The sequence below is a fragment of the Eurytemora carolleeae genome, unplaced genomic scaffold, assembly GCF_000591075.1.
Source record: "Eurytemora carolleeae unplaced genomic scaffold, Eaff_2.0 scaffold104, whole genome shotgun sequence".
Lineage (NCBI taxonomy): Eukaryota > Metazoa > Arthropoda > Copepoda > Calanoida > Temoridae > Eurytemora > Eurytemora carolleeae.
In genome coordinates, this window is record NW_019396033.1 from 61681 (window position 1) to 85879 (window position 24199).

Below are 24199 nucleotides of genomic sequence, written 5' to 3' on the forward strand. Positions count from 1 at the left end.
TGTGCCCACACCCCTTATTCAAAATAAATTATTAAAGTTAAAAATAGTTGATTTAAGAATGAATGAAATTCCTGGCTTTGAGTATCTGGAAATAATTTCTCACGCATCTCCTAAAAAAAATATTTTTTGAATGTTTTTTTTACACACATATTTATTTCCATGCTTATTCCCCAAGGTAATATCCCGGAAATGCGACTTCTAAATGTCGAGGAGGGGGGGGGAAGAGGCGAGACTAGGGGAATCCTGATATCTAAATTGGATTATATTGTAACTAAACATACATTTTTTATGTATAAACACAAAATAGAAGCTTAGTAGTTTGAATATACACATATTCACTATTTGTATTTTGTAATTTTAAACTTTTTGTAAAATTCTAAAAATCTGAAAAATGCATCTTTCAAAAAACTATGCCAAAAAACTAGGCCAAAAAGCAGATGTTTTCAACGTTTGAAACTATCATGTTTTTTTATGATTAAATTTAAATAATTTTGGGTTTCTAGAAATTTTATCCTTTTCCTTCTTCCTTCCAATAGTTTTATTGTTGAAAGAGGATTCTTGAGTACTTTCAAGAATTAAAATAAACAGGATAGTTTTGAAAACTTTTATAAATTTGTTTTTATTTTTATACTCTATTTTCAAACGTCACTTAAACATATGTTGGCAATATCTTGACATTTAAAGATTCAGAGTCCGAAATTAATGTATTTGAGCCGCGTCTTAAATCCGCCAAAAACCGGTTTCAATTGAGCGCCGGCTTTAATCTTGAAACTTTTTATACAATTTAAAGTGGAACCAACTTTATTTGAGCCGCGTTTCAAATTTAAGCCGCGGCTAAAATTCTTTAATTTCGGCCTCAGGAAGATTTGAATCGGTGATTCAAGATTTGAACTGGATTAGGAATAGTTAAGAGACCTCTCTTATTTATTAATTTCGGTCTAGACATGTGATTTTGTACTTTAAAAATTAGGTTATTGTAATTTTAAGCAGCTTAATGGATAAAATGCATAAAATAATGTGTTTATCCTCAATGTATAATCCTTGGAGGACTCATGGGAGTGCAGGGGGATGGTGGGATTATGTGAATGTAAAGGGTGTGGTAGGATTATGAGAATGTAGGTGGTGGGGTGGTAGGATTATGCGAATGTAGGGGGTGTGCTATAGGATTATGAAAATGCAGGTGGCGGTGGGATTGATTGATTGACTGGCAAGTTCTCCTTTTGTTCCTCGGTAGAAAGAATATCAGATGTTTCCTGAAACAATATTTTTCTTATTGATATAAAAATGTCTGTATTTACACTAACCCACATGGTAGAAGAAACCCTAACAATAATAACAGTTTTTCCTAATATTAAAAGCTTTAGTAATAGAAAACAGAATGTGATACTTATATGTCTAACATATGTCTTAAGATTTTGTTCATAATGATTAACCATGAGGTATTGAATAAATAAAGATCATAAGAGGTGGCGAAGATTTAAATAGTTTGTCTGTGAATCCAGATCAATTTTGTATCATTAAGATAAAACATTTGGGCTTGATGAGTAGAAGAGATTATTGTTAAACGTCTTGAAAATCTGCGAAACTATTATTTTATTTACCTGATATCCCTGTATCCTTGTAAGTTGGTCTAGAATACAGCCTCTGTCCTGGAAAGGAGTGGGTGGAGGGGTTAGAATACAAATAACCTTTAAGTAAACATCAATTAATTTAACACAGTGAGTCTCAATAAACATTTTTAAAGATTCCACAGACAAGGTCTATGAAAACCTTTTATATGATTTTGATTAAAATTTGAAATATGTTTATATTACGTAATAAAAACAAAGAAAAATAAAATTACAAATGAAACGTTTTTGAAAAAATGTGCATTGAACTGTTTCGTAATTTGGCGTTACTTGGTTTGTCAGGAAGAAATCTGGAATAATTGATATTTTTCCTTGTTAACTAAAGAATCATCTTTGTAAAGATTTTCTTCTGATTTTAAATTGTTTTCAATTCTTCCATCCATGGTTTCCATATGTTCTTTGACATCTTTGAATGTTTCTATTCTTTTAGTATCATTCTCCATGGTTTCATTTATATTTGGAACTGCTGAAAATTTGCTCCAATGGCCAGATGTGTTGGTTTCGTTGAGTTTAATAATCTTGATGCCAGATTTATCAATTTCATTGATGTTTTTCTTATTTGCTCTGTTAGACTCTACGTCAAATATGTACCCATTACCAGATGAGTGTTCTGATGTTGAATCGCAAGTGCTCCACTTTCCAGATACTTTGATGTTCATAGTTTCACATGTGCTTCTGTTATTGTATGGTTTGTTCTCAAGGATACCGTTGATGTTTTCAATTCTTTGTCTGTTTTGATTGAAAATCCTGCTCATATTATAGTTGGTTGATTTGCTGTTCATAATGCCATGACTTATATTTTCTGAAGTGCCAATCAGCCTAGTAGTGGTATTATCTAGATCTTCATCACTAGTTTGTTTCTTCCATGTAATTTTTAGATTTCTTGTCTGCTTGCCACCAGGTGTCTCTAGTAGACTGTTAGTCTGGTCGTTAGATATCTCTTGTAGACTGTTAGTCTGGTCGCCAGGTGTCTCTAGTAGACTGCTAGTCTGATCGCTAGGTGTCTCTATTAGACTGCTAGTCTGATCGCCAGGTGTCTTTAGCAGACTGCAAGTCTGCTCGCTAGGAGTCTCTTGTAGACTGCTAGTGTGCCCACCCTGGCCCAGGGTCTCTAATAGACTCCAAGTCTGCTCGCCAGGTGTCTCTAGTAAACGGCAAGTCTGCTCGCCAGGGGTCTCTAGTAGACTGGTATTCTGCTCGCCAGGTGTCTCTTGTAAACAACAAGTCTGCTCACCAGGGGTCTCTAGTAGACTGGTATTCTGCTCACCAGGTGTCACAAGTAGGCCATCTCGGTCAGCAAATGGCGTAGGAGGGGTACTCACCTATTTATTTCATTTTTCATTCGAATATCAAGATATTTTGAATACTTTAAAATCTTTATTTATGTTGTGTACTGAAGGCTCACAAGATTTTGCTATTTTAGGTGGGTTTAAACAACTTCAACCCTTTTTTTACCAAAACCTTAATTCTGCTCAATGTTTAAAAGTCTCTCCCTGGCATTTTATCAAATGGCTCATTCTAATAATCACTTTTTATTCAGGTTTCATATTCTCTACGTATGAAAGTTAATGCTGCCAGTTTCAAAAATAAAACTTATTTATTTGTCCATAAAATGATGAAGTTTCTATTTTGAAATTAAGTTTATGATTAGAATGTGCCTATCTGACGGTATCCTGGGAGAAATATGAATATTATATGTAGAGGAGAAACTATTTTAATTTCAAGCATATAAGGCAAAGTATACTTCAAAGAAGAGATTATGAACCTAAAACTTTTAAAACTAAGTTTCCGGTTTAAATGTTACAGGAAGGGACTGTTCAGGTATTTGATTAAGATGAGAGATTTAGTAACATTGAACCTAGAGTTCATATTGTACAGATATTTCTTAAAGAGAATGTTACCTTTTAAATGGAGTGCTAAAATTAAGAATTGTCCTTATTTTATCCAAAAAGCTTGTAATTTGTAATAACTTTGTGTACTGGCTGTTTATTTAATTATTATTTTCTTTACAAATATTAATAATTGTTCATTGAATTGGTCACTTGAAAATACTTTTGCATTTTCCTACTCGAAATAAAGGGCAGGACATTGTTATAACTGCTTTTTTTAAACCTATGGCTTTATATATATATGTATAAAATATTATGAGAATTGCATATTTTCAGGAGCCTGGATTTTGTAAAAGATATTCTTTAAATTTCCTTGAAATGCATCAAGAGAAGAAAATGAATATGGTCGGCTCAACCTCCTGCTAAAATTAATGATATAGCTGGAAGTAGTTTTTTTCTTAGAATACTTTCCATTTTCTATATTTTCATTGTGGGAATTATGAACTGTACAAATTTTCTCATTAAAATAGACCCCCCACCCCCACCCCACAATCACATGCTGGGTCAGGGTCATTTTTAGTTCATTTTCTTAAAATTTATTATTCAATAAAAAAACAGATATATCTACATTACATCCTCATATATATATATATGTTTATGTTAGCATAGCTCAGGATAATTATAGATTTCTTATAACATTGGTTCATTTACATTACACCTGATTCATTAGTAATATTATGATGCTGATATAAAACAAAGTAATGATGTATGCAGGTATCATATATATGATGTATCATCACAGGGTAAGAAAGTTGCTTATTAAAGGGACTGCAAGCGTAATTTAAAGTAACTTTCAGTGCAAAGATGACAATGCCCGATTCACAATGGTTCTATAAAAAGCTTTGTCTGATCAAGTATGAATTTGATGACAATGTTTAGAATTTGGAAAACTGATCATTTTCAACTGGGGTTTCTCTACAAAAGTGACTTGCACATTTCTACAGACGGAATTATTTTAATCTGCACTTATAAAACTAAAAAAATGAAGTTAGCTTCCACACTATTAATCAGATAAAGTTTCAAGGCTACCGTTGTGAATCGGTCATTGCCATCTTTGCATGGATGGTCACTTGAAATTACACCTTTTATAGGTAGATACAACTTTGAGGTCATAATTGTAAAACTTGAAAAAAACATTTTTTGGCGGACGCTTTATTTTTCCAATAACCCTATCCTGTCCTGATTGGGCTATTATTGTCTAATATAGCTTGATTTTGCCCTTATAATTGAGATAAGGGAGTGATACATATCAATAGTCCAATTTTTAAGGCCAACTAGAGCTCTAACTTTTAAGGTTAGGGTTACAACATTAAAAATACGCCCCCGTCTACCCTATGCCCCCCCACCCATCTGGATAGGGTTAACATTGCAAAATAATTCTGAAACACCATAGTGTACGTATGGAAGCACTAAATAAAAGTTAAATATATTTATATCTAATTTTGGCCAGGTAAAAACAATTAGTCTGTCGATTATGTTGAGGACATGCAATGTAAGGATAAAAGCGAATAATTTGCGAATTCCATTGGTTTTATTATACAGAGGAAAATGATATATAGAGTTGTCGACTTGGAACTATAAAGTGTTAGGCGATTATATCAATACAATAAGACGACTTTTTATTTAAGTTTTGATTGTTATCAAGCTTTTTTTCAAATTACACGTTTGCAAGTAATCAAAGAGAAGCTTTTTTAATTGACAGCTTATCTTGACTTCTATGCTTATGTGTATTACTATCTATGCTATTTAACAGTTTGATATAAATCAAAATCAAAATAGAAATTGAAGTTGTGTTCATTCTATTAGTATAATCGCCAACCACTGTATCTGAATAAAGACTCAAAAAAAAATTGGATTTTGTCGAATACTTCTTTATAATTATGTACTGAGTACGGTGTACAGTGTACAGTGTGCAGTGTACAGTGTACAGTGTACAGTGTACAGTGTACAGTGTACAGTGTACAGTGTACAGTGTACAGTGTACAGTGTACAGTGTACATACAATAAATCATATTTCTTTATATTAAAGTGTAGTGTTTGCTGAGTATAATGTACAGTGTACATGTGTACATACAATAAATCATATTTCTTTTTATTAGAGTGAAGTGTGTACTAGATAGATTTTCAAAAAAATGCAGAGTAAGAATTTCAAGGAAAATTTCTCAATTTGACCGGCTATAAACTTTTCCTAGGGTCATGTCATGTACCACACAGAAAATGTAGACACGACCGGTTCAGCCGTTTTGGCGGTAATAAACCACAAACAAGCACCCAAACCAACAGACGGGCGTATTGGTGCGTGTTAACGTGTGGACACATAAATAAGAAGAGATGAACCTGTTTAGAAACTTTTGGTCGTCCTCCGCCGAATGAAATGAGTAAGAAGTAAGAAGGGTCAAACAAAAACACGCAAACTGAAGAACTGATAGCCATGGGCAACACCAGTTAATCCTGCTTCTCAGCTTACAGGGGATATTCCTTTCTAAGATTTAGAGGAGAAAAGTTGGAAAACACAAAGTTTGAAAATAATGTAAATTTTGCTTGAAATAAATTTTAAAACAACAATTCATTGTTTTTACAATAAATATAACAAAAACCTTCTTATTCTAGAAACGATATTTTACAGCAAAATGTAATATATTTACTTTTTGTATATATTTAAATTTTAATAAAGACGTGTTTTTCTATATTTTGTGTTTTCATTATGTACGAAACTTTATAGCAAAATCCTAAGTAGATATATTAAGTAAATAATTGAATTACCGCATAGCGATATCTTTCCAGTTTCCACATCACATGACAGGATTATTTTTTCCAAATTCTGAATTGAAAATTCATCGATTTTGTGCGGAATAAAAGTTATTTGAAAGCAAAAAATAATTCACATACACAATTTCTTTGAGTTTTGATTTTTTTCTATATCGTTCTATTTCAAAATAAGAAGGTTTAGCTAAACATTCCAACGGAAGGGTTCAGATTTCCTGTGTTTATGGTCAGCAAGCTGATTTTTTAACCTAATTTCTTCGATTAAATCTTTTTTTTTACATTTTTTCGTTTGGCATTTCGTTTTGGATATCAAATTATTTTAGGTTTATTACTCTTTTTTCTTTTATTTTGATTTGAAAATAATATCCTCAAATCCTGACTCGGATTGTACCGGAGCAGTCAGGACATCAGGTTTTATATTCTAATATCTATCTGCTTTGTTAAACTAGTCTGACAAATAAAAATAGAAAATACTTTTCATCAACAAATTAGTGCCAACTGTCAAGCAACAGAAGTTTAAATGAATTAAGCTGGAAAGGCTTAATCTTATTTCAAATAAATTTAAACGTTTTTTTTAACTATGAAGATGCTTTTTTCAAAATCAGAAAATGTTATAATTCTGCTTTTCGCTCTCTAGTATTCAAGTATTTTTTTGAGTCCCAACTGTGAAAAAGGAAAATAGTTTTTATTTGAAATTTTATTACACACTAAAGAAACTGAGTGCACTGTGCAAACACTTGAAAAAAGTAATCACAAAAGTTTACAACTATCTGTACAACTATCTGTACAACTATCTGTACAACTATCTGTACATTTAAAAATTAAACTTTGGATGTTTTTACAACAAAAGTATGATTTTAAATTTTTTAAATTTAGACAAAGGGATTCAGAGGCGACAAAAAAAATTGACCGAAGTTATTTGTTTAAAAATTTGAAATTAATCCGATACTTTTTTGTTCCTACTTTTACTACTATAGGGTCACTTGAAATTACGTTGACAGTGCCTTTAAATACGTTGACAGTGCCTTTAAATACGTTGACAGTGCCTTTAAATAACGTTTCCACTCGGGTTCTGAACTTTAGGACAGGGAGGGGGTAGGGGGGGATTCATTTTTTTGTGAAGATTTGGTGACACCTAATTTGCATTACATACATAACATATAATATGGATTAAGTAAATAAATCATTTTACAATTACTGATTTTTACAGCTTTCTTTCTTGCAATAATATAATGATAATCTACATCTAGTTCGTACCACACTGATCTTATCTTTTAATAACATGGATTCAGCATATACAGATTTTATAAGATAAGTGACACATCTAGAGGCGTACACAGGGGGTGGGGGCTTTGGATCAGTGAAATTAATGATTTCCAGGGGGGTTTCAGGCCCCAATGAATGCTGAGTACTTGAATTTCCCTAGATGGGCTGATTCATCTGATGAACTTTCCTGTTTTGCCTTATATAGTATGTATGTGTTCTATATAGTTTGCTCTAGTTGCTAAAAAGCGGCCCGATACTTGAAATAAACCAGAGTTTACAGTGTGACCCCCCCCTGGAAGTAAAAAAAATGTTAACGATGTCTAACAATTTTAGAAAATTTGAAAGATAAGAAATTCAACTAAACGTTGGAGCTAAACTACCCCCAAAGGAATAGAATGAGTTATCTCAAGAGAACTAATTTAAATAAGTTCCATTCATTCAAAAGTTATCAGCTATCTAATTATTCTAACATTTAACATGTATTGAAAATCTTACACTTCAATCACTGTACACTGTAAAACAAGTGTTGCGTATAATTCCTTTAAAAATATCGATTTAAAAAGTGTCGTCATTTTAAAATAGTTTCAAGAAAGACAAATTTGAAATTTTAAACAAGTTTGAAACAGTTTTATCTATTCCAGACTATTGAGAAACAAGAAGGAATCTTGGATTTGATTTGATTTTAAAGTTGAAAGAGCAGGGAAATCGGTAGGGGTAATTCAGGAAGCCTGGTGGAAGTTGCTAACCCAACCCAACCTACATAGGCCTAGGATCTGCTAATCCACCCTCATAACCCTGGGATCTGCTAATCTACCCTCCAACCGGTTAACCCATCCTACATAACCCTGAGTTCTGCTAATCCACCCTCCAACCTGAATCCATAACCCTGAGATCTGCTAATCACCCACCAACCGGTTAACCCATCCTGCATAACCCTCAGATCTGCTAATTCACCCTAAAACATAACCATTTGACCCCCCTTCAACCCTAACTTGACAGAAGCTTGGTTATAAATGTATTCTCTCTATTTCAAAGGATCGATGAATGAATGATTGATTAATTGATGAGGTGGAAGGAATTCTTTGGTAATAATGCATACATAGATTAATCATTTGAATTATAAGGGTGAAAGGACCTGAGGTAGGGTTAGAGATATTACAGGGAAATATATTGTGAAAGGAGGATATGGTCAGAGTTTGAGGGCTAGGGGGATTTAAATTTAACAAGGGAAGTTGGTTGGGTTACAGGAGGTGGTGATGGGTGTATGTGAATAAAAAGGGGAATGGTGGGATTATGATAATACAGGTGGTTAGTATAGTTTTCGTTGACGAAAGAAATATTTCATAGCAAACTAATTTTTTGTGTTAATTATAGTGTCTTTTTTCCTGACAGAATGATTTTGCTGAACAAAGGATTTCGCTAAACGCTTACCGTTTACAATCCCTAGTCACCTGATCTGGGGTCAGTGGAGGAGGAATCCAGGTTAAATCCAATCCTGGATCCTCTCTATTCCTGCTCGATCCCTGATCCTCACTAATCCTATTCAAACCTCGACATCCCTAGGTGAAAACAACAATTCAAAGACTCTCTAGACATCGAAAATTTGTTTTTCCATTTATTCACATTGCAAGTCTCGACTTAACTTTTTTTTAAATGCTGTAAGTGAAGAAAAAAATATGAAGGATTCTTTTATAAACAAATACTGAAATCCATCTTGCAACAGTCCTAAAGTTGTTTTTGACAAAACTTTGTAAAGACTTTTAAAAAAGAAGATTTTTTAAATTTGCGGACTTAGTAAAAGTTTGCTTTTTGTGTTAATTAAAAACTAAAGTTAATGAGAAAAAAAACTTCAACAAAATACACAAAAATGAATATTCAAATTTTTGGCTGGAAACGATGAATTATAAAAATTTGTTACTTAAAAATCCGTTAAAAAAGTTTTGATCATTTAATTTTTTTTCATGAATGTTGCTTCTATATTTGCTATAGCATTTTTTTGCTGTTGCAAAAAGGTTTTGAAATTTTCGATTTATATTTATTATGTAAATTTTGATAAAATTGTGCTACTTACCGCAATCAGTATGTTATTATTGGATTGAAGATTCAAGATTAGAGAGGTCGTCTTCCTCTGTACTTTATCCGTTCCTGGTATTATTGAATAATAACGTATTTCTTTAATAACTTTAATATCAAATAATAACGCTGCACACTGCACACTCATGCACCAACTCTAAATTAAAAGTACAAAGAGTCTTAGCTTGAAGTTTGAACCCACGTTCACCCATTGAATGTAACTTTTTACTCGCAGACAAATATTAATCAATGGAAATTTAAACCAACGAGGGATTCAATGATAAACCTGAGGGCGTAGCCCAAGTGTTTATCAAGAAATAAATAGATAGTTAGATAGATAGATAGATAAATAGATAGATATATATAGATAGATAGATAGATAGATAGATAGATAGATAGATAGATAGATAGATAGATAGATAGATAGATAGATAGATAGAAAAATATATAGATAAATGGATGACACAGGAGGTGGTCCTTTTTAGCAGGAGTTGGGGAATGTTCTGAGCCACAATAAGGAAGATATCGTTGTTTTTCAATCTAAAAGTAGATAATTATGCATGCCAGTGACTTGTTTCTTACTGCAGCGGAGACAAGATGGGAAAATTAGAATTATTTCTTTTTGAATAGAAAATTAAGATTTTTCCTTTATTGCTACATAAATAAATTTTGTTAATCTGCATGCAAAGAGAGTAGAATATATATTAGAGTGGAATTTAGACAATCCTTCGGTATGAATTTGTCAGTCCCTTTCAGCCTGAAAGGGAGTTCAAAGTGTAAAAATCATGCAAATGTTCACAAATTATATGCAGTAGAGTACATTAATACAGCAGGTTCCCTAGACTATCCATTTCAATTTCGAATTTTTAAAAGCTGTTAGATAAACTTTATAAAATGAATTAGGTAAATAAAAATCATTTGATTTAAAGTTATAACGGAAAATCATCGTTTGTAAAGTGAAAGGCATATGAGTCTATTTGAAATGATCATTGGTCAATTATGAAACCAGCCTATTTCATAATTTGGTTTTCTTTTAATATTAATTTTAGATTTTCTATAAAATGATGTTCCAGGACCTAAAAGGTTATATAGCGCCAATATGTGAAGTACACCTGCAGTATGGAAACAGTACAACATCATGGCCGATTTACACTTTATTCTAATAAATTTCACTCTAATATATATTCTATTATCTTTTTTTGCATGTAACTAGTGTTCAATGGAGGGTCATATGAAAATACGTAGACGTAACTCACATTTTGCATCTAATCTAGGAAAGTATTCCTTTATCTAGGAATGAATGATTTTTAATATTTATTTTATTACTCAACATGCCTTGAGTCTCCAGGTAGGAACAAACTCCAGGAATAAGAAACCCAGCTCTAAAAATATTTAAAATTTCTACAGGTTGTCAAATAAAAAAGAACACCCTTAAGATGGAGTAAATTGATCTGAGCCCGCGATTTAAAAAATTTGGGAAAATAAGACTCAAGTCTAAGCTTTTAAGATTAAGTTTAAGATTAAAAAATGTGTATATTTCTATATATTGAACCCATGTTGAGTGTTTTAGTGTCAGGACACCCTGCACAGATGTTTAAAATTCAATTTAAAAATGACATTTCTATTAAACTTGACTTGATAAGATATTAGAATTGATACCTTTTATTCGGATGAGATGGATAGGACAGGTCCTTGTGTCTAGGTGTACAATCTTGTACATATCTACCGTTGTCTTCATGTACAGGTGTACTATAGTCGTATGTACTGTTGTTATCTTGTACATGGGATCCTTTGGTCTTATCATAAACATTGTTCCCATTGCTGAAATCATTTTCCTAAAAATTAAATAACTTTTTTGTATGATTTTTGAAAATTGTTTGAGTCAAAGTTCGAGAGGTATAACTAAGTCGTAATTTTTGAAAAGTTTGCACTATTTCCAATATAAAGTTGACAAGTAGATTTTTAAAAGAACTGAACGCTTGACACAAACTCTTTATATCTTTGCAACCTAATATTTGATATTACAAATTTAGACTATAATTGATCTATCAGAATCCATAAAGTTTAAAATATAAAAAGGTTTACGACGCCAGACTGCAAAGATAAAGTGATTCGAAAATCAGAGTTTTGGCAGCAAACCTGAGATTCTCAGGCTCCTATGGGATATCGTCGTTTTCAGATTGGTTGTGTATTTGTTGAATATGATCTGTTTAATACTACAACTTTTATACAAAATTGCATTTATATATATATATATATGGATTTTCGTATAAATTTGACAGAGTTTTATATCATTTTAAAACTATAATTCATTTTAAAACTATAAATTAACTATTTTAGCTTTAACTTTTGAGAAGCAATTTAGACAAAATTCTCATAAATTTTTGCGAAAAGAGCTTGCAACCTTTGGACATCACTGTGTTCATTGTTATTTTCCATTTTAAAAGTAAAAAGTTTTAAATCGAAAATTTTTGTAAAAAAAAACTTTTGTGAAGGAAACCATATTTCTTTTTATCGTCACTTATGAAGCAATCTCGACACAATTAATGTTCAATAACTCGATGTGATACAGCTTTAATGTTTGGTCAATATAAAGCAATAGTTGTTCATACTTAACCATGACATTTTCAATAGGGATTGGGGGGCTGTAAAATGAAAACAACGTATCATCCCAGAAAATGAGGTTTCTCAATATATGTCCTCTAAAACCTTGATTAATCGTGCAATCTTTTTTAGTAGTAGTAGTAGTAGTAGTAGACAAAATTTCATGAAAATCTCCATATTTAAAGGTACTACTGTAGACGTAATTTCAAGAAAATTTCCATATTTAAAGGTACTGTAGAGTGTAGACGTAATTTCAAGAAAATCTCCATATTTAAAGGGACTGTAGTAGACGTAATTTCAAGAAAATCTCCATATTTAAAGGGACTGCAGTACACGTAATTTCAAGAAAATCTCGATATTTAAAGGTACTGTAGACGAAATTTAAAGAAAATCTCCATAAGTAAAGGTACTATAGACGAAATTTCAAGAAAATCTCCATAGTTAAGGGTACTGTAGACGTAATTTCAAGAAAATCTCCATATCTAAAGGTACTGTAGACGAAATTTCAAGAAAATCTCCATATTTAAAGGTACTATAGACGTAATTTCAAGAAAATCTCGATATTTAAAGGTACTATTAGACGTAATTTCAAGAAAATCTCGTTATTTAAAGTTACTATTAGACGTAATTTCAAGAAAATCTCCATATTAAAAGGGACTGTAGACGCAATTTCAAGAAAATCTCCATGTTTAAAGGTACTATAGACTTAATTTCAAGAAAATCTCCATATTTAAAGGGACTGTAGACGTAATTTCAAGAAAATCAAATCTCCATATTTAAAGGTACTGTAGACGTAATTTCAAGAAAATCTCCATATTTAAAGGTACTGTAGACGAAATCTCAAGAAAATCTCCATATTTAAAGGTACTGTAGACGTAATTTCAAGAAAATCTCCATATTTAAAGGTACTGTAGACGTAATTTCAAGAAAATCTCCTAATTTAAAGCTTGATATTTCCGACACGCAAAGATACCCTTAATAACTTTATCTCATCAAGAATCTCATAAGATAACCTTTTCTCTATGAAAAATTGTTTATATTTATATTTCTATGATTTCTTTAAAAGGAATTGCGAACTTTAGAAACAATGGAGGAAATTTCCAACGAGAAAAACTCAATTTTCCACAATATTGATAAGTTAAAGGATACTCTTTAATTTCTTACCGCTTTAGTGCTGTATTGCTTGGTGTTGTTGTTGTTGTTGTTGTTGTTGTTGCAGACTTCAGTTGATATTTTGGAGAAACCAACCCTAATCATGAAAAAGACTTTCGATCATATTGGAAAAGTAACTGAATTTTAACCACAAACTCTGATTTTCTAATCTCTAAATCTGTGCAACCCAATGCATAGAATATATATCAAACTATGAATTCTGTTAGATCAAATAATCTCAGTTTCTAATTTTAAAGGTTTAACACATCTGGTTTAAAATATATGGACCGGAATAGAAAATGTTAGTTTGTGGCAAAAACTAAGTTCCTTTGCCGTCATTCTGAAATTATTTTTAAACAAAAAGTTTTTTTTACAGAACTAATTAATATTTCAAAAACTGCAGCTTTATGTATATTTAGTACAAAAGTATGTAATTTAAAATGCCAAGAACTTATCATAAGATAGCGTGAATATTTTTCAGTAAAGATCCATTTTTTAAAAGTGTCCTAACAATCTCTTAATATTTTTATCTCTGATTATGGAAAATAGTGAAGAGTAGAACTATACAAGGGACTTTTCCGCTAACATTGCATTTTCTATTGTTCATTTTGTTTCATTCTCTTGTTCAAATAAATGTTTTGTGAACAAATAATACTTTATAATATACATTATATATTAAAAAGAATGAACCCTTAAACATTTGTTTTGTAGTTCACATTTAACACTCAAACTAAATTCAACTTTACAATAAAATCTGACCACACTGTACATTTTAAGCTGTAAAGTCAGAGCTGAAAATTTAAGCGAGTTTTCTTTAAGTTTTGGGGTCTATTCAATTGTGTAGGTTTTAACTTAAAGGGACTGTATGCGAAATTTCATGTGATCTTATTCTAATCTTCCTTTAGATGACACTTGATCCCTTTAATTCATCCTATTCTTATCTTCCTTCAGATGACACTGGATCCCTTTAATTCATATTAATCTTATCTTCCTTTAGATGACACTGGATCCCTTTAATACATCCTATTCTTATCTTCCTTTAGATGACACTTGATCCCTTTAATACATCCTATTCTTATCTTCCTTTAGATGACACTAGATCCCTTTAATTCATCTTAATCTTATCTTCCTTTAGATGACACTAGATCCCTTTAATTCATCTTAATCTTATCTTCCTTCAGATGGCACTATATCCCTTTAATTCATCTTAATCTTATCTTCCTTAAGATGACACTGGATCCCTTTAATACATCCTATTCTTATCTTCCTTTAGATGACACTAGATCCCTTTAATTCATCTTAATCTTATCTTCAACATCTTATTCTTATCTTCCTTTAGATGACACTGGATCCCTTTAATTCATCTTAATTTTATCTTGCTTTAGACATTTAAACTAAATTAAATTAACTTTTAAACTCGTTTCAAGATTAACTTAATTTAATAGAACAGAGTTTAAGTTATTAATCAAAAATGCTCTTTTCCTGGACATTTTGGTAAAAATAAAATAAAAAATTCTAAAAAGTTTCAAAAAGTGAAAAAAATTCTATTTTTTAAACAAACTAGGTTTAGGAAAAATATTTAAGTTTTTAAATTGATCAAATATTTTTGTTAAGAAATACATTTAGGAAAATTTTATAAATTCAGCTAAAATCGATAATTTCTAGTTTCCAATTTTTATAATTTAGTTTCCAATATGAATCTTTTCTTGTTGAATAAAGTTTTAAAGTTTCTATAGTTTCCTATTAATTAAGGTCTGATCCATTCACAAACTATAATATGATGGAGGGAATTGTGGCCTCTATGTGTCTTGGGCAAAAAAGGAATTCTTAGGATTAAATTTATTTTTGCAATTTCACCTTAAATGTTAGGTAATTATAAATTTTTCATTTAAATTTTTATTGTTTTCGGGTCAATTTTGATCAGCAAACCTTTCCTCAAGCTACGAAGAATGATAAACGCATAGATTAACAACAACACAGATAGAACGCTATATGTCGCCTTTTCAAGATTTAGGGGTTTTTCGTTCACATAACCCAAAGGCAGACACCCAAAGGAGCTACGCGCATTCTGCGCAGAATTTCAAGACAGAGAGGGAGTCTGTTCTTCGACGCATACGCGTAACTCCTTTGAGCTTCTGTCCCAGCGTTATTTGAACGAAAAACCCCTAAATCTTGGATTTAGCCTGCTTACAAATAGTCTCATCAATTTTTAAGACAGGGTCGACTTTGAAGTGTCACAACGCCTTGGGCTTTGATCTTACCGCTCTCTAGCTCACTTATGCTTTTCTGTAGCTGTTTACATGTACATTTTAGCACTATAAAGCACTTGTTATAAGCTTGGGTTTTTAAGAAGAAATTGGCAAAATTCGAATCGATTCTTGCTTAATAGCTTGAGACCTTCAAATCACAGTGATTTAAAGGGTGGAACCTTTCTTAACCGAATTAGGTAAATCTACATCTTAAACAGAGCTAGGTGTGTGCATGCATTTTAGGAACAAAAATCTACGGGAAGATTATTCCAAAGCAATTTTGATGAATATACGTCCCGTAAACTGGTTTATAGGAGGTAGATTTATTCTAAATATTCGTCCCGTAAACTGGTTTATAGGAGGTTAAGATAAGTTTCGCCGTTAAATTCTAAAAGTTATTTATGGTTTATCACACTTATCAGGTCCAGGAAGGTTTCTGTCTGTTAGTCCTTTACATAATTAAATTAATCTTGAAAAAATGGAAACTCTACTTAATACTTTTTATCAAACCGAAGCATATTTATATCAGTTTTATGCTCGACCAAAGTTTATTTGAAGTCTATATTAATTTAACAAAAATATTACTAATGTTTTTTAATGATTTCATTATGTAACTATGTACCGTGTACAGTGTACACCCAAAATCATTTTAAATATTTCAAATATTTTCTAATTTGTTTAAAAGATTTTATTCTTAGAATGTAATTTTGTATTATGCCGAATACTACTCCACTGGATTTAAAGCTTCTATACGCTTAAAGAGACTGTAAACTTAATTTCAAGTATCCATTGATGCTGAAATTTCAAAATCCCTGAGTACTAAAAATACACAATTTTGTAATAATAATCAGTCCGGAATCATAGCTTTTCCACATTTTTGCATTGTGAATTATTCAAACTTTTCTATTCTTCCTTCTCCCTTCTATGCATACTTTCCTATTCTTCCTTCTCCATTCTATGCATACTTTCCTATTCTTCCTTCTCCATTCTATGCATACTTTCCTATTCTTCCTTCTCCATTCTATGCATACTTTCCTATTCTTCCTTCTCCTTTCTATGCATACTTCCTTATTCTTCCTTCTCCTTTCTATGCATACTTCCTTATTCTTCCTTCTCCATTCTATGCATACTTCCTTATTCTTCCTTCTCCATTCTATGCATACTTCACCCTTTCAACTTTTTCTCTCAATTTTCTTTCTTTTTCACTCTTTTAAAAAAATCTATCTTTTAATCAGATACAGTGATAGAAATAGGAAGACGACTTTCAGAATCAATTTTTAGTTTTAAAAAGTCCAATGAGCATGCAACACAGCAATTTTGCAGTGTAAACATGCAGGCTCAATTCACTAAATTCGTAATTTGATTATTATCTAGGAAAACTATTTGCTTTGTAACAACATCAAAAAACTTAAGTATTGATACAATGTCGTCTTTTTATTCCATTTATACTCTGGTTATCACTGTTAAAAAAGTAATTTTTGAGTAACTGGCCTCGTAATGAAGGATGAACTTGAATCCAACATAATTAATTAATTTCAATGCAATCTGCGGCTGTGAAACCAGATGTATAATTAGACACAAGTTTCAAGTAATTAGAGAATTTAGAAACATCAGGGCTCGAGGGGGAGGAAAATAGATTGTGGGGGGGGGTAAATGATCTAAATGGAAGAAGGAGGGGGGAGGAGCAATAAGACACAGCAATTTAGTTTCTAAGAGAAACCATAATTGAAAATAATTAAACAACAAAAGTGAAAACATTGATATCTCATTCATTCTTGATCAGACAAAGCGTTTAAAGGTACCGTTGTGAATCGGACATTTCACTTTTTCTTTGGAGATTCGTAAGAGATCAGGTTTCCAGTCCCTTTATTGATTTGTTTAAGGTAACCTGCCAAAGAAAACTTTATCTTGTTTGAAAAAATATATATTTTTAAATTGGATATCCCAGTTATAGAAATATATATTTCTATATTGGATATCCCAGATATAGAAATATATATTTTTCTATATTGGATATCCCAGCTATAGAAATATATATTTTTCTATATTGGATATCCCAGCTATAAAAATATATATTTCTTATATTGGATATCCCAGCTATAGAAATATATATTTTTCTATATTGGATATCCCAGCTTTAGAAATATATTTTTCTATATTGGATATCCCAGATATAGAAATATATATTTTTCTATATTGGATATCCCAGCTATAGGAATATATATTTCTATATTGGATATCCCAGCTATAGGAATATATATTTCTATATTGGATATCCCAGCTATAGAAATATATATTTCTATATTGGATATCACAGATAAAGGAATATATATTTCTCTATTGGATATCCCCGCTCTAGGAATCCTGAAAGATGACCCAGAGATTAAACACTTAAAGGGTATTTGAGACGATATCCATTATCTAAACAAATAAAGGGATACGGCACTAGTTTCATACTGGTTCACTGCTAACATTAAGTAAAAATTACTAAACTTGTGGGAGCCAAGCATGACAGGTTGATAGTTAAAAGAATTTATTATTTACTTCTACTTTCTTTGTAAATTGCTCAAATTTTGGCTTTTTAGGACATAAAAAATTGCATGTTTGAGGTTTATTTGCATGCAGTAAATATGAGGTTCTTTCTTGAATTGTATCATATACAAACATATATATTCTGTTTAAATTCTATTATATCGATACATGTATCATACTTTATTATAAAAGATGTCTATATTCTGTTTAAACTCCATTATATCGAAATACTTATTAGATATATTTTATTATATTAATATCTGTGTATTCTGCTTAAACTCAATTATGCATAATATTCTATTATGTAATATCTATATATTCTGTTTAAATTCTACTATGTCGATATATGTATTATATTTTATTAAATTATATATCTTTATATTCATTTTTAACCCTATTAAATCGATATCTTAAGCCAGCTATATCCTGGATTAACTTAACCCAAACTTTATTAAAAATAATTAAACTTTTATAGTTTGCTTTAAAACTTTAATATCATTTTTCATTCTTCATACAAAATATTTCTTTCCTTTAAATACATTTTCTTTCGTTTTCCTTTTCTTTCTTTAGAGTCATTCCTTTCTTTGATGCCCTTGATTACCTTCCTTTCTTCTGTAGGTTTCCTGTCCTTTGCATCCTTCCTTTCCTTGGAGTCATTTTTTCTTGTATCCTTCCTTTCCTTGGAGTCCCACCTTTCCCTGGTCTTTCCTTTCTTTCGTACCTTTCCATTCCTTGGTATATTTACTTTCCATGGAATTCTTCCCTTCTTTGGTATCTTTCCTTTACTTTTATGTTCCTTTCTTAGTGTTCTTCTGGGCTTTATCTGTGTATCAATAGCCTATAGACTGTATAAACTGTAGACTGTAGACTGTAGACTGTAGACTGTAGACTGTAGACTGTAGACTGTAGACTGTAGACTGTAGACTGTAGACTGCAGACTGTAGACTGTAAACTTGGAAATTAATTTATTCTAAATGTATCTGGTATCGGTATCGGTTTCTCCAGGTTTCACTATACAGTTGTAATATGGGGGATCTTAAAAACTAGAGATTGAATATTCGTTTTTTATAAATATGCAAATATGTTCCCCATACTTTTATTGTTTTGTTGAAGTGGACTACTGTCGTTATAATTACTAAATGACCTTTAAATGAAAGAATTCCGTGCATTATAATCTTTATCTGATCAAAAATGTAAAGATATCGTCGTTTTTAAATCTGAATAAGTGTTAATTCTGACAATTTACTGAACTTTTCTGGAACAGAAATGCGCAAGTCAATTTTAAGAAAAACCACCAATTAAAAAAATTAAAAATTTCAGAAAGAAAATCATAAATCGTTCATGCATCTGCAGTGTAGTCTATCTAGATCAAACAAAGATTTTAAAAGTACTTTGTGTAACAATTATGTCTACATTCCCGTTTAAAGGGACTGTAAAGGATAAATGAAAGGGGGTATAGGATGAAACCTGAGAATCTCAGGCGTTGAACGATACATATATCTGATGTTTCTGTCTCGAGAAATTGATATAAAACTGCGTCAAATTTGACAAAAATTCATATATATGCAATTTTGTTTAAAAGTTTTATTTTGCATTTTTAATAGATAAGATTGATAATATTATTACGAGCAAAACTGAGATTCTCAGGTTTCTGTGGGATATAATCGTTTTCAGATTGTTTGTGTATTTGCTGAACATGATCTGTTTAAACCTACTACTTTTATAAAAAAAATTATATATATAGATTTTCATATAATTTTGACAAAGTTTTATGTCAATTTCTCGAGACGGAAACATCAGAAGTCTTATATGTATCGTTCTCAGGTTTTATCCTATACCCCCTTTAATTTTTCCTTTACAGTTTCTTTAAGAAATTAGTTAATGTTGTTTAAAGCTTTTAAACTTTTTAAGTAAACATATATATACACATATGTTGAGACATAAAAGGAATGTGTTTTGTTTAGAATGAAAACTCCTTTATTTACATAATTTATTATGACCGCACTGTGTACACAATGTATTCAAGTTCGTAATTCAATTAATTTTGTATTGTCCTTTCTACTGTATGTAATATGTAAACTTATTAATAGTTGCGTAAAAACATCAAAAAACGTTCTCAAAGTTTTTTAACTTAAAGTTACTCTTAATTCAAAGATATGCCCAGTTTTTAAAGGTACTCTTAGCCCTTTAAAAAATAATGAAAATTTTGTTTAAAGGGTACCGTTGTGAATTGTGCATTCAAATTTGCAAATTAAAGGTCAAATGAAATAAAGTCAACAGTCCTATCAAAATTTAAAAAATCCCTTTAAAGAAATTGAGTCACAAACTCTGATTTTCTAATCTCTTCATCTATCTATTCCCATGTCGCAGGCATTAGAAAGATCAAATAACCTTAGTTTTAAAAGTAAGACATGTATACCATCAAGTTGCAAAGATAAAGGGATTAGAAAATATGAGTTTTTGGCAAAGCCTCAATTCCTTTATGGATGTAAAATTGAATATTAGAGTTTTCGCTAACTTGCTTAAATCTTTATACTAAAGCTCTTCGCTCATTTATATGTTGCTATAGCAGACCAACCGGCTGAAAATAGACTAAACAAAAAATTTATTCCACGCCGGGCAATGTTTGGTAGTTAAACTGAGAATGTAGTATTGTGGAGAACTTTTTTAGGATTAATTTGAAACATATAATATGTTTTAATAATGCATAATTACTGATTTTGGAATTGAGCGTAAAGTCGACGTTCAAAATCATCCAATTGGATGGTTACGTTTTGAGAATCGATTTTTAGAAAATGATTAGATAACGACGACAAACAAAAATGGAAACAAATTTTACATGTAAATTAATTAAATGTTTAGGAACATATTTCTTCATTGAAATTTTCTCCATAAATCAATGTTAGAATCAATTATTTCTTTTTCATCATTCTACTGAGTTTCTTATTCTTTATTTCTTCAAATTTTTCAAATGTCGTCTTTTCAATAAAGATTCCAGGAAATCTACAGAAAATGTTTGTGAACAATGAGACATCACAGAAACCAATAAAGGAATAAGATTACTTGATAATAGGTAATTTTTATCTTCTAAACCTGTTCTTAAACAACAAATTAGTTTACTGTTTATTTTTTTTTAGATTTTTCGTCGTCTTTATCAAAAAATTTGATTAAAACCGATTCTCAAATTGTTCCTCAAAAATGAACAATCAAAAAGGATTTTAAAGATTGAATTTGCGCTCTTACTGAACAAATATGCACCGTAAAAACGTCTTACAGGTCTCAATGATTCCTAAAAAATGTATCCACAAGACTACATTCTCATTTCAACTACCATACATTTCTGGTCCCAAGACGAACCGCGATTAAACGACGAAAGTAACTTTGAATAACCTGGACAACATCGGACACTTCAGCTAGTACTCAATATTGTGCTTTAAGGGACTGTTCGTTAATTTGCTGTAGGTATAAATTATCGAACATATAGTTCTAAATAAGACCTATTTCAGTTTTCACATATACTAAGGAACCAAATAAAACGAAAACGATACCGGATTTTAGATTCTTGCCAACTTCCTGTGGAGAAAAATGCTTAATATTACTTATCGTTTAAAACAGCGAATAATAATGCATATAAATATCTATATATCTCTATTTCTCTCTCTCTCTCTCTATATATATATATATAGAATATTAATTTTTGACGAAACAGTTGCTTTCTGCTCTGGGAGGGCTTCAGACCTTTCCCCAGATCCCGGCTCCAAAGCTCAGAAGAGCGCTGCGTAGAGTTGCTCATGACTTATCCTACATGGGAGTATCGAAACATAGGAATTAAACAGCAAACAAGAACTCCATCTTCAGTTTATCAACTTATCAACATCTCAGCTGAAAAAGGAACACAGAAGTATAACTCCTGATAGGTATATATTATACAAGCCATGCACAATAATACCGATGTTTTTCTCGGCAGGCTGTGAGGACTGGACTACTGTGGAAAATTCCACCTGATGGGGCTTTAAGACTTTCAACTGCCCAATCTGCATAAGCAGTGCAGTTATGGGTTTCCTTAATTACGCTTAAGTTGGAAAGACTTTAACACAAAGGAAAGCAGGGATCTTCTACTATAATCCCTCATACCCTTCCTTCTCGAAAACTTCCTTATCTCTTTCCTACCTGCTCCACAACTTGATGTCACAAGAATTATTTGGAAAGGCCTAAAAACTTAGAAACAAGAAACAAGAAGAAAAAAGAAAACTTAACAGGAAAAATGGAAAGGAAGTCTTCGATGATAAGCTTTACAACTTCAATTTATTTCGTTAGCAAATGGAGACAACATTGGAGATTCGAATGAGAGACGTCCCCCCCCCATTTCATCCTGATAGTAAGTAAACCAGAAATTTGTGTTTGTTCGATTTCCAAGATCAGTTCTAATTTAGTTGCTGACACATCTAATGGATGTACTGAAGAAAAATAGGAAAGGAGGCATCTTAACCTGGTTCTGTGAAGCTTGCAGCTTGGCAAAATTCTTCTTTTTTTTCAAAATTAGCCAAAATATGATTGAAAGATGTACGAACAAGAAGAAAATGAAGCTCAAGAATTATAGAAATGTCAAAATATTTACATCTGCTATCATTTAACTATTTACAGAATATTGTTAAAAATTCTAAATTTCAAAATAAAAACGTAAAAAAAATATTTTGACGAAAAAAACAATATTTTAAACTCAAATGAAGACTACAGAAAATCAAAAATACTGAAACTTAACAATCCTATTTTTTAAAATTTAAATTGCATGTAAACTTCCCCTAACCTCCACTTCCCTCCTCTCTCCTCAATAACCATTCTTTTGTCAAGTTAGATCAAATGTCAAACTATTAAAGATATAAATCATTGTTTTAGAGAATCTTTTACAATAAGAATTTTGGAAAGAAAATATAAAGAAAAGAAAAAACTGAAACAATCTAGAAACTTCTTCTTAGGCAAATAAATCTCAGATATATAAAAAAGTAAAAGATTATAAATGATAGAGCTGCAGAGCAAACATCATAAAAATTTCCGCAGCTCTGCAGTACGTAATTTCAAGTTAATTCTACGTTAATGCCTCTGAACTCACCCTGCCACAGATTACCTGACAATCTCCTATACCATAATAAACTCCCTACCTATCCCAAAACATAATTTAATGTGTGAAACCAATTATATTCATTACGTTTATTAACTTAGGGCCAACCACTCAAAACAACCTACCCTGGTTAGACTGCATAGTAAATTGCTATTACTTATTTTTAATGTCTCATGCTTTGTAGTTGAATAAAGATATGAATGAAAATGAAAATGAAACGACCTTCCATGCTCAATTCACGATAAACGATACCCTTAGATTAGACTCCAATATTGATAACTTTAAAACTAATTTTTTTCAATTATAGGTTCTCCACAAAAGTGAATTGCGCATTTCCACTGCAAAAAACATATAGGAATTATACATTATTAGAATTACACAATTTTAAACCTAGAAAAACAGCAATATCTTCCAAATAAATATAAGATAAAATTGTTAATGGCACTGTTGTGTATCAGGCATTGCCATCTTAGCATGTAGGGGTCACTTGAAATTCCGCTGACAGTGTCTTTTACCTTTGTTGATCCCTTCCCCTATCCAACGATAGAATTAAAAACTGAACAAACCCTGATCTTCTGATTTTACTTTTACAACCTACTGGTTTATGCCTGTGATGAGCTGTAACTATTTGATTTAGCAGAATTCAAAGTTAGAAATATGAAAGATCTACGAAATTAGGTTGCATGGATATATTAGGATTTAAAAACTAGAGTTCGGGTTCCAGTTCTTTTTCAAATAAAATTGTGCTCACCAGTTGTTCCTATTCTCTCCTTGGTTCCCATTATCAAACTCTAGTCCTGCTTCTGACATCTTGTCTGCAAATAATTAAATAATTAAATAATTTAGTTAAAATAAGAATGTAATTCATGTAGAATATCAAGAATTAAATCATCCCACAAGGACGTTGCACTGCACTTTTAA

General features: G+C 31.2%; 1 protein-coding gene across 1 annotated transcript; it reads right to left on the reverse strand.

Annotated features, from left to right (window-relative positions):
• On the reverse strand, nt 1–24177 carry LOC111697539 (probable serine/threonine-protein kinase DDB_G0286465). The gene is made up of 7 exons (XM_023467572.1): nt 24030–24177; nt 13391–13475; nt 11282–11457; nt 10958–11004; nt 9621–9694; nt 9001–9108; nt 1–110 (listed from the first exon to the last, which is right to left on the reverse strand). Exons 1-7 carry the CDS (start codon nt 24086–24088, stop codon nt 15–17), a joined length of 645 nt encoding a protein of 214 aa, XP_023323340.1. The 5' UTR covers nt 24089–24177; the 3' UTR covers nt 1–14.
• Nucleotides 24178–24199: the final 22 nt, after the last annotated feature.

Excerpts from the sequence above, each read along its gene's own strand:
- LOC111697539 (XM_023467572.1), bottom strand. The coding sequence starts at position 24,088 with ATGTCAGAAGCAGGACTAGAGTTTGATAATGGGAACCAAGGAGAGAAT. Across the intron at positions 11,458-13,390 it reads AGCAATACAGCACTAAAGCG|GAAAATGATTTCAGCAATGG; the intron begins GTAAGAAATTAA and ends TTTAATTTTTAG. Across the intron at positions 11,005-11,281 it reads CCATCTCATCCGAATAAAAG|AGCTGGGTTTCTTATTCCTG; the intron begins GTATCAATTCTA and ends AAATATTTTTAG.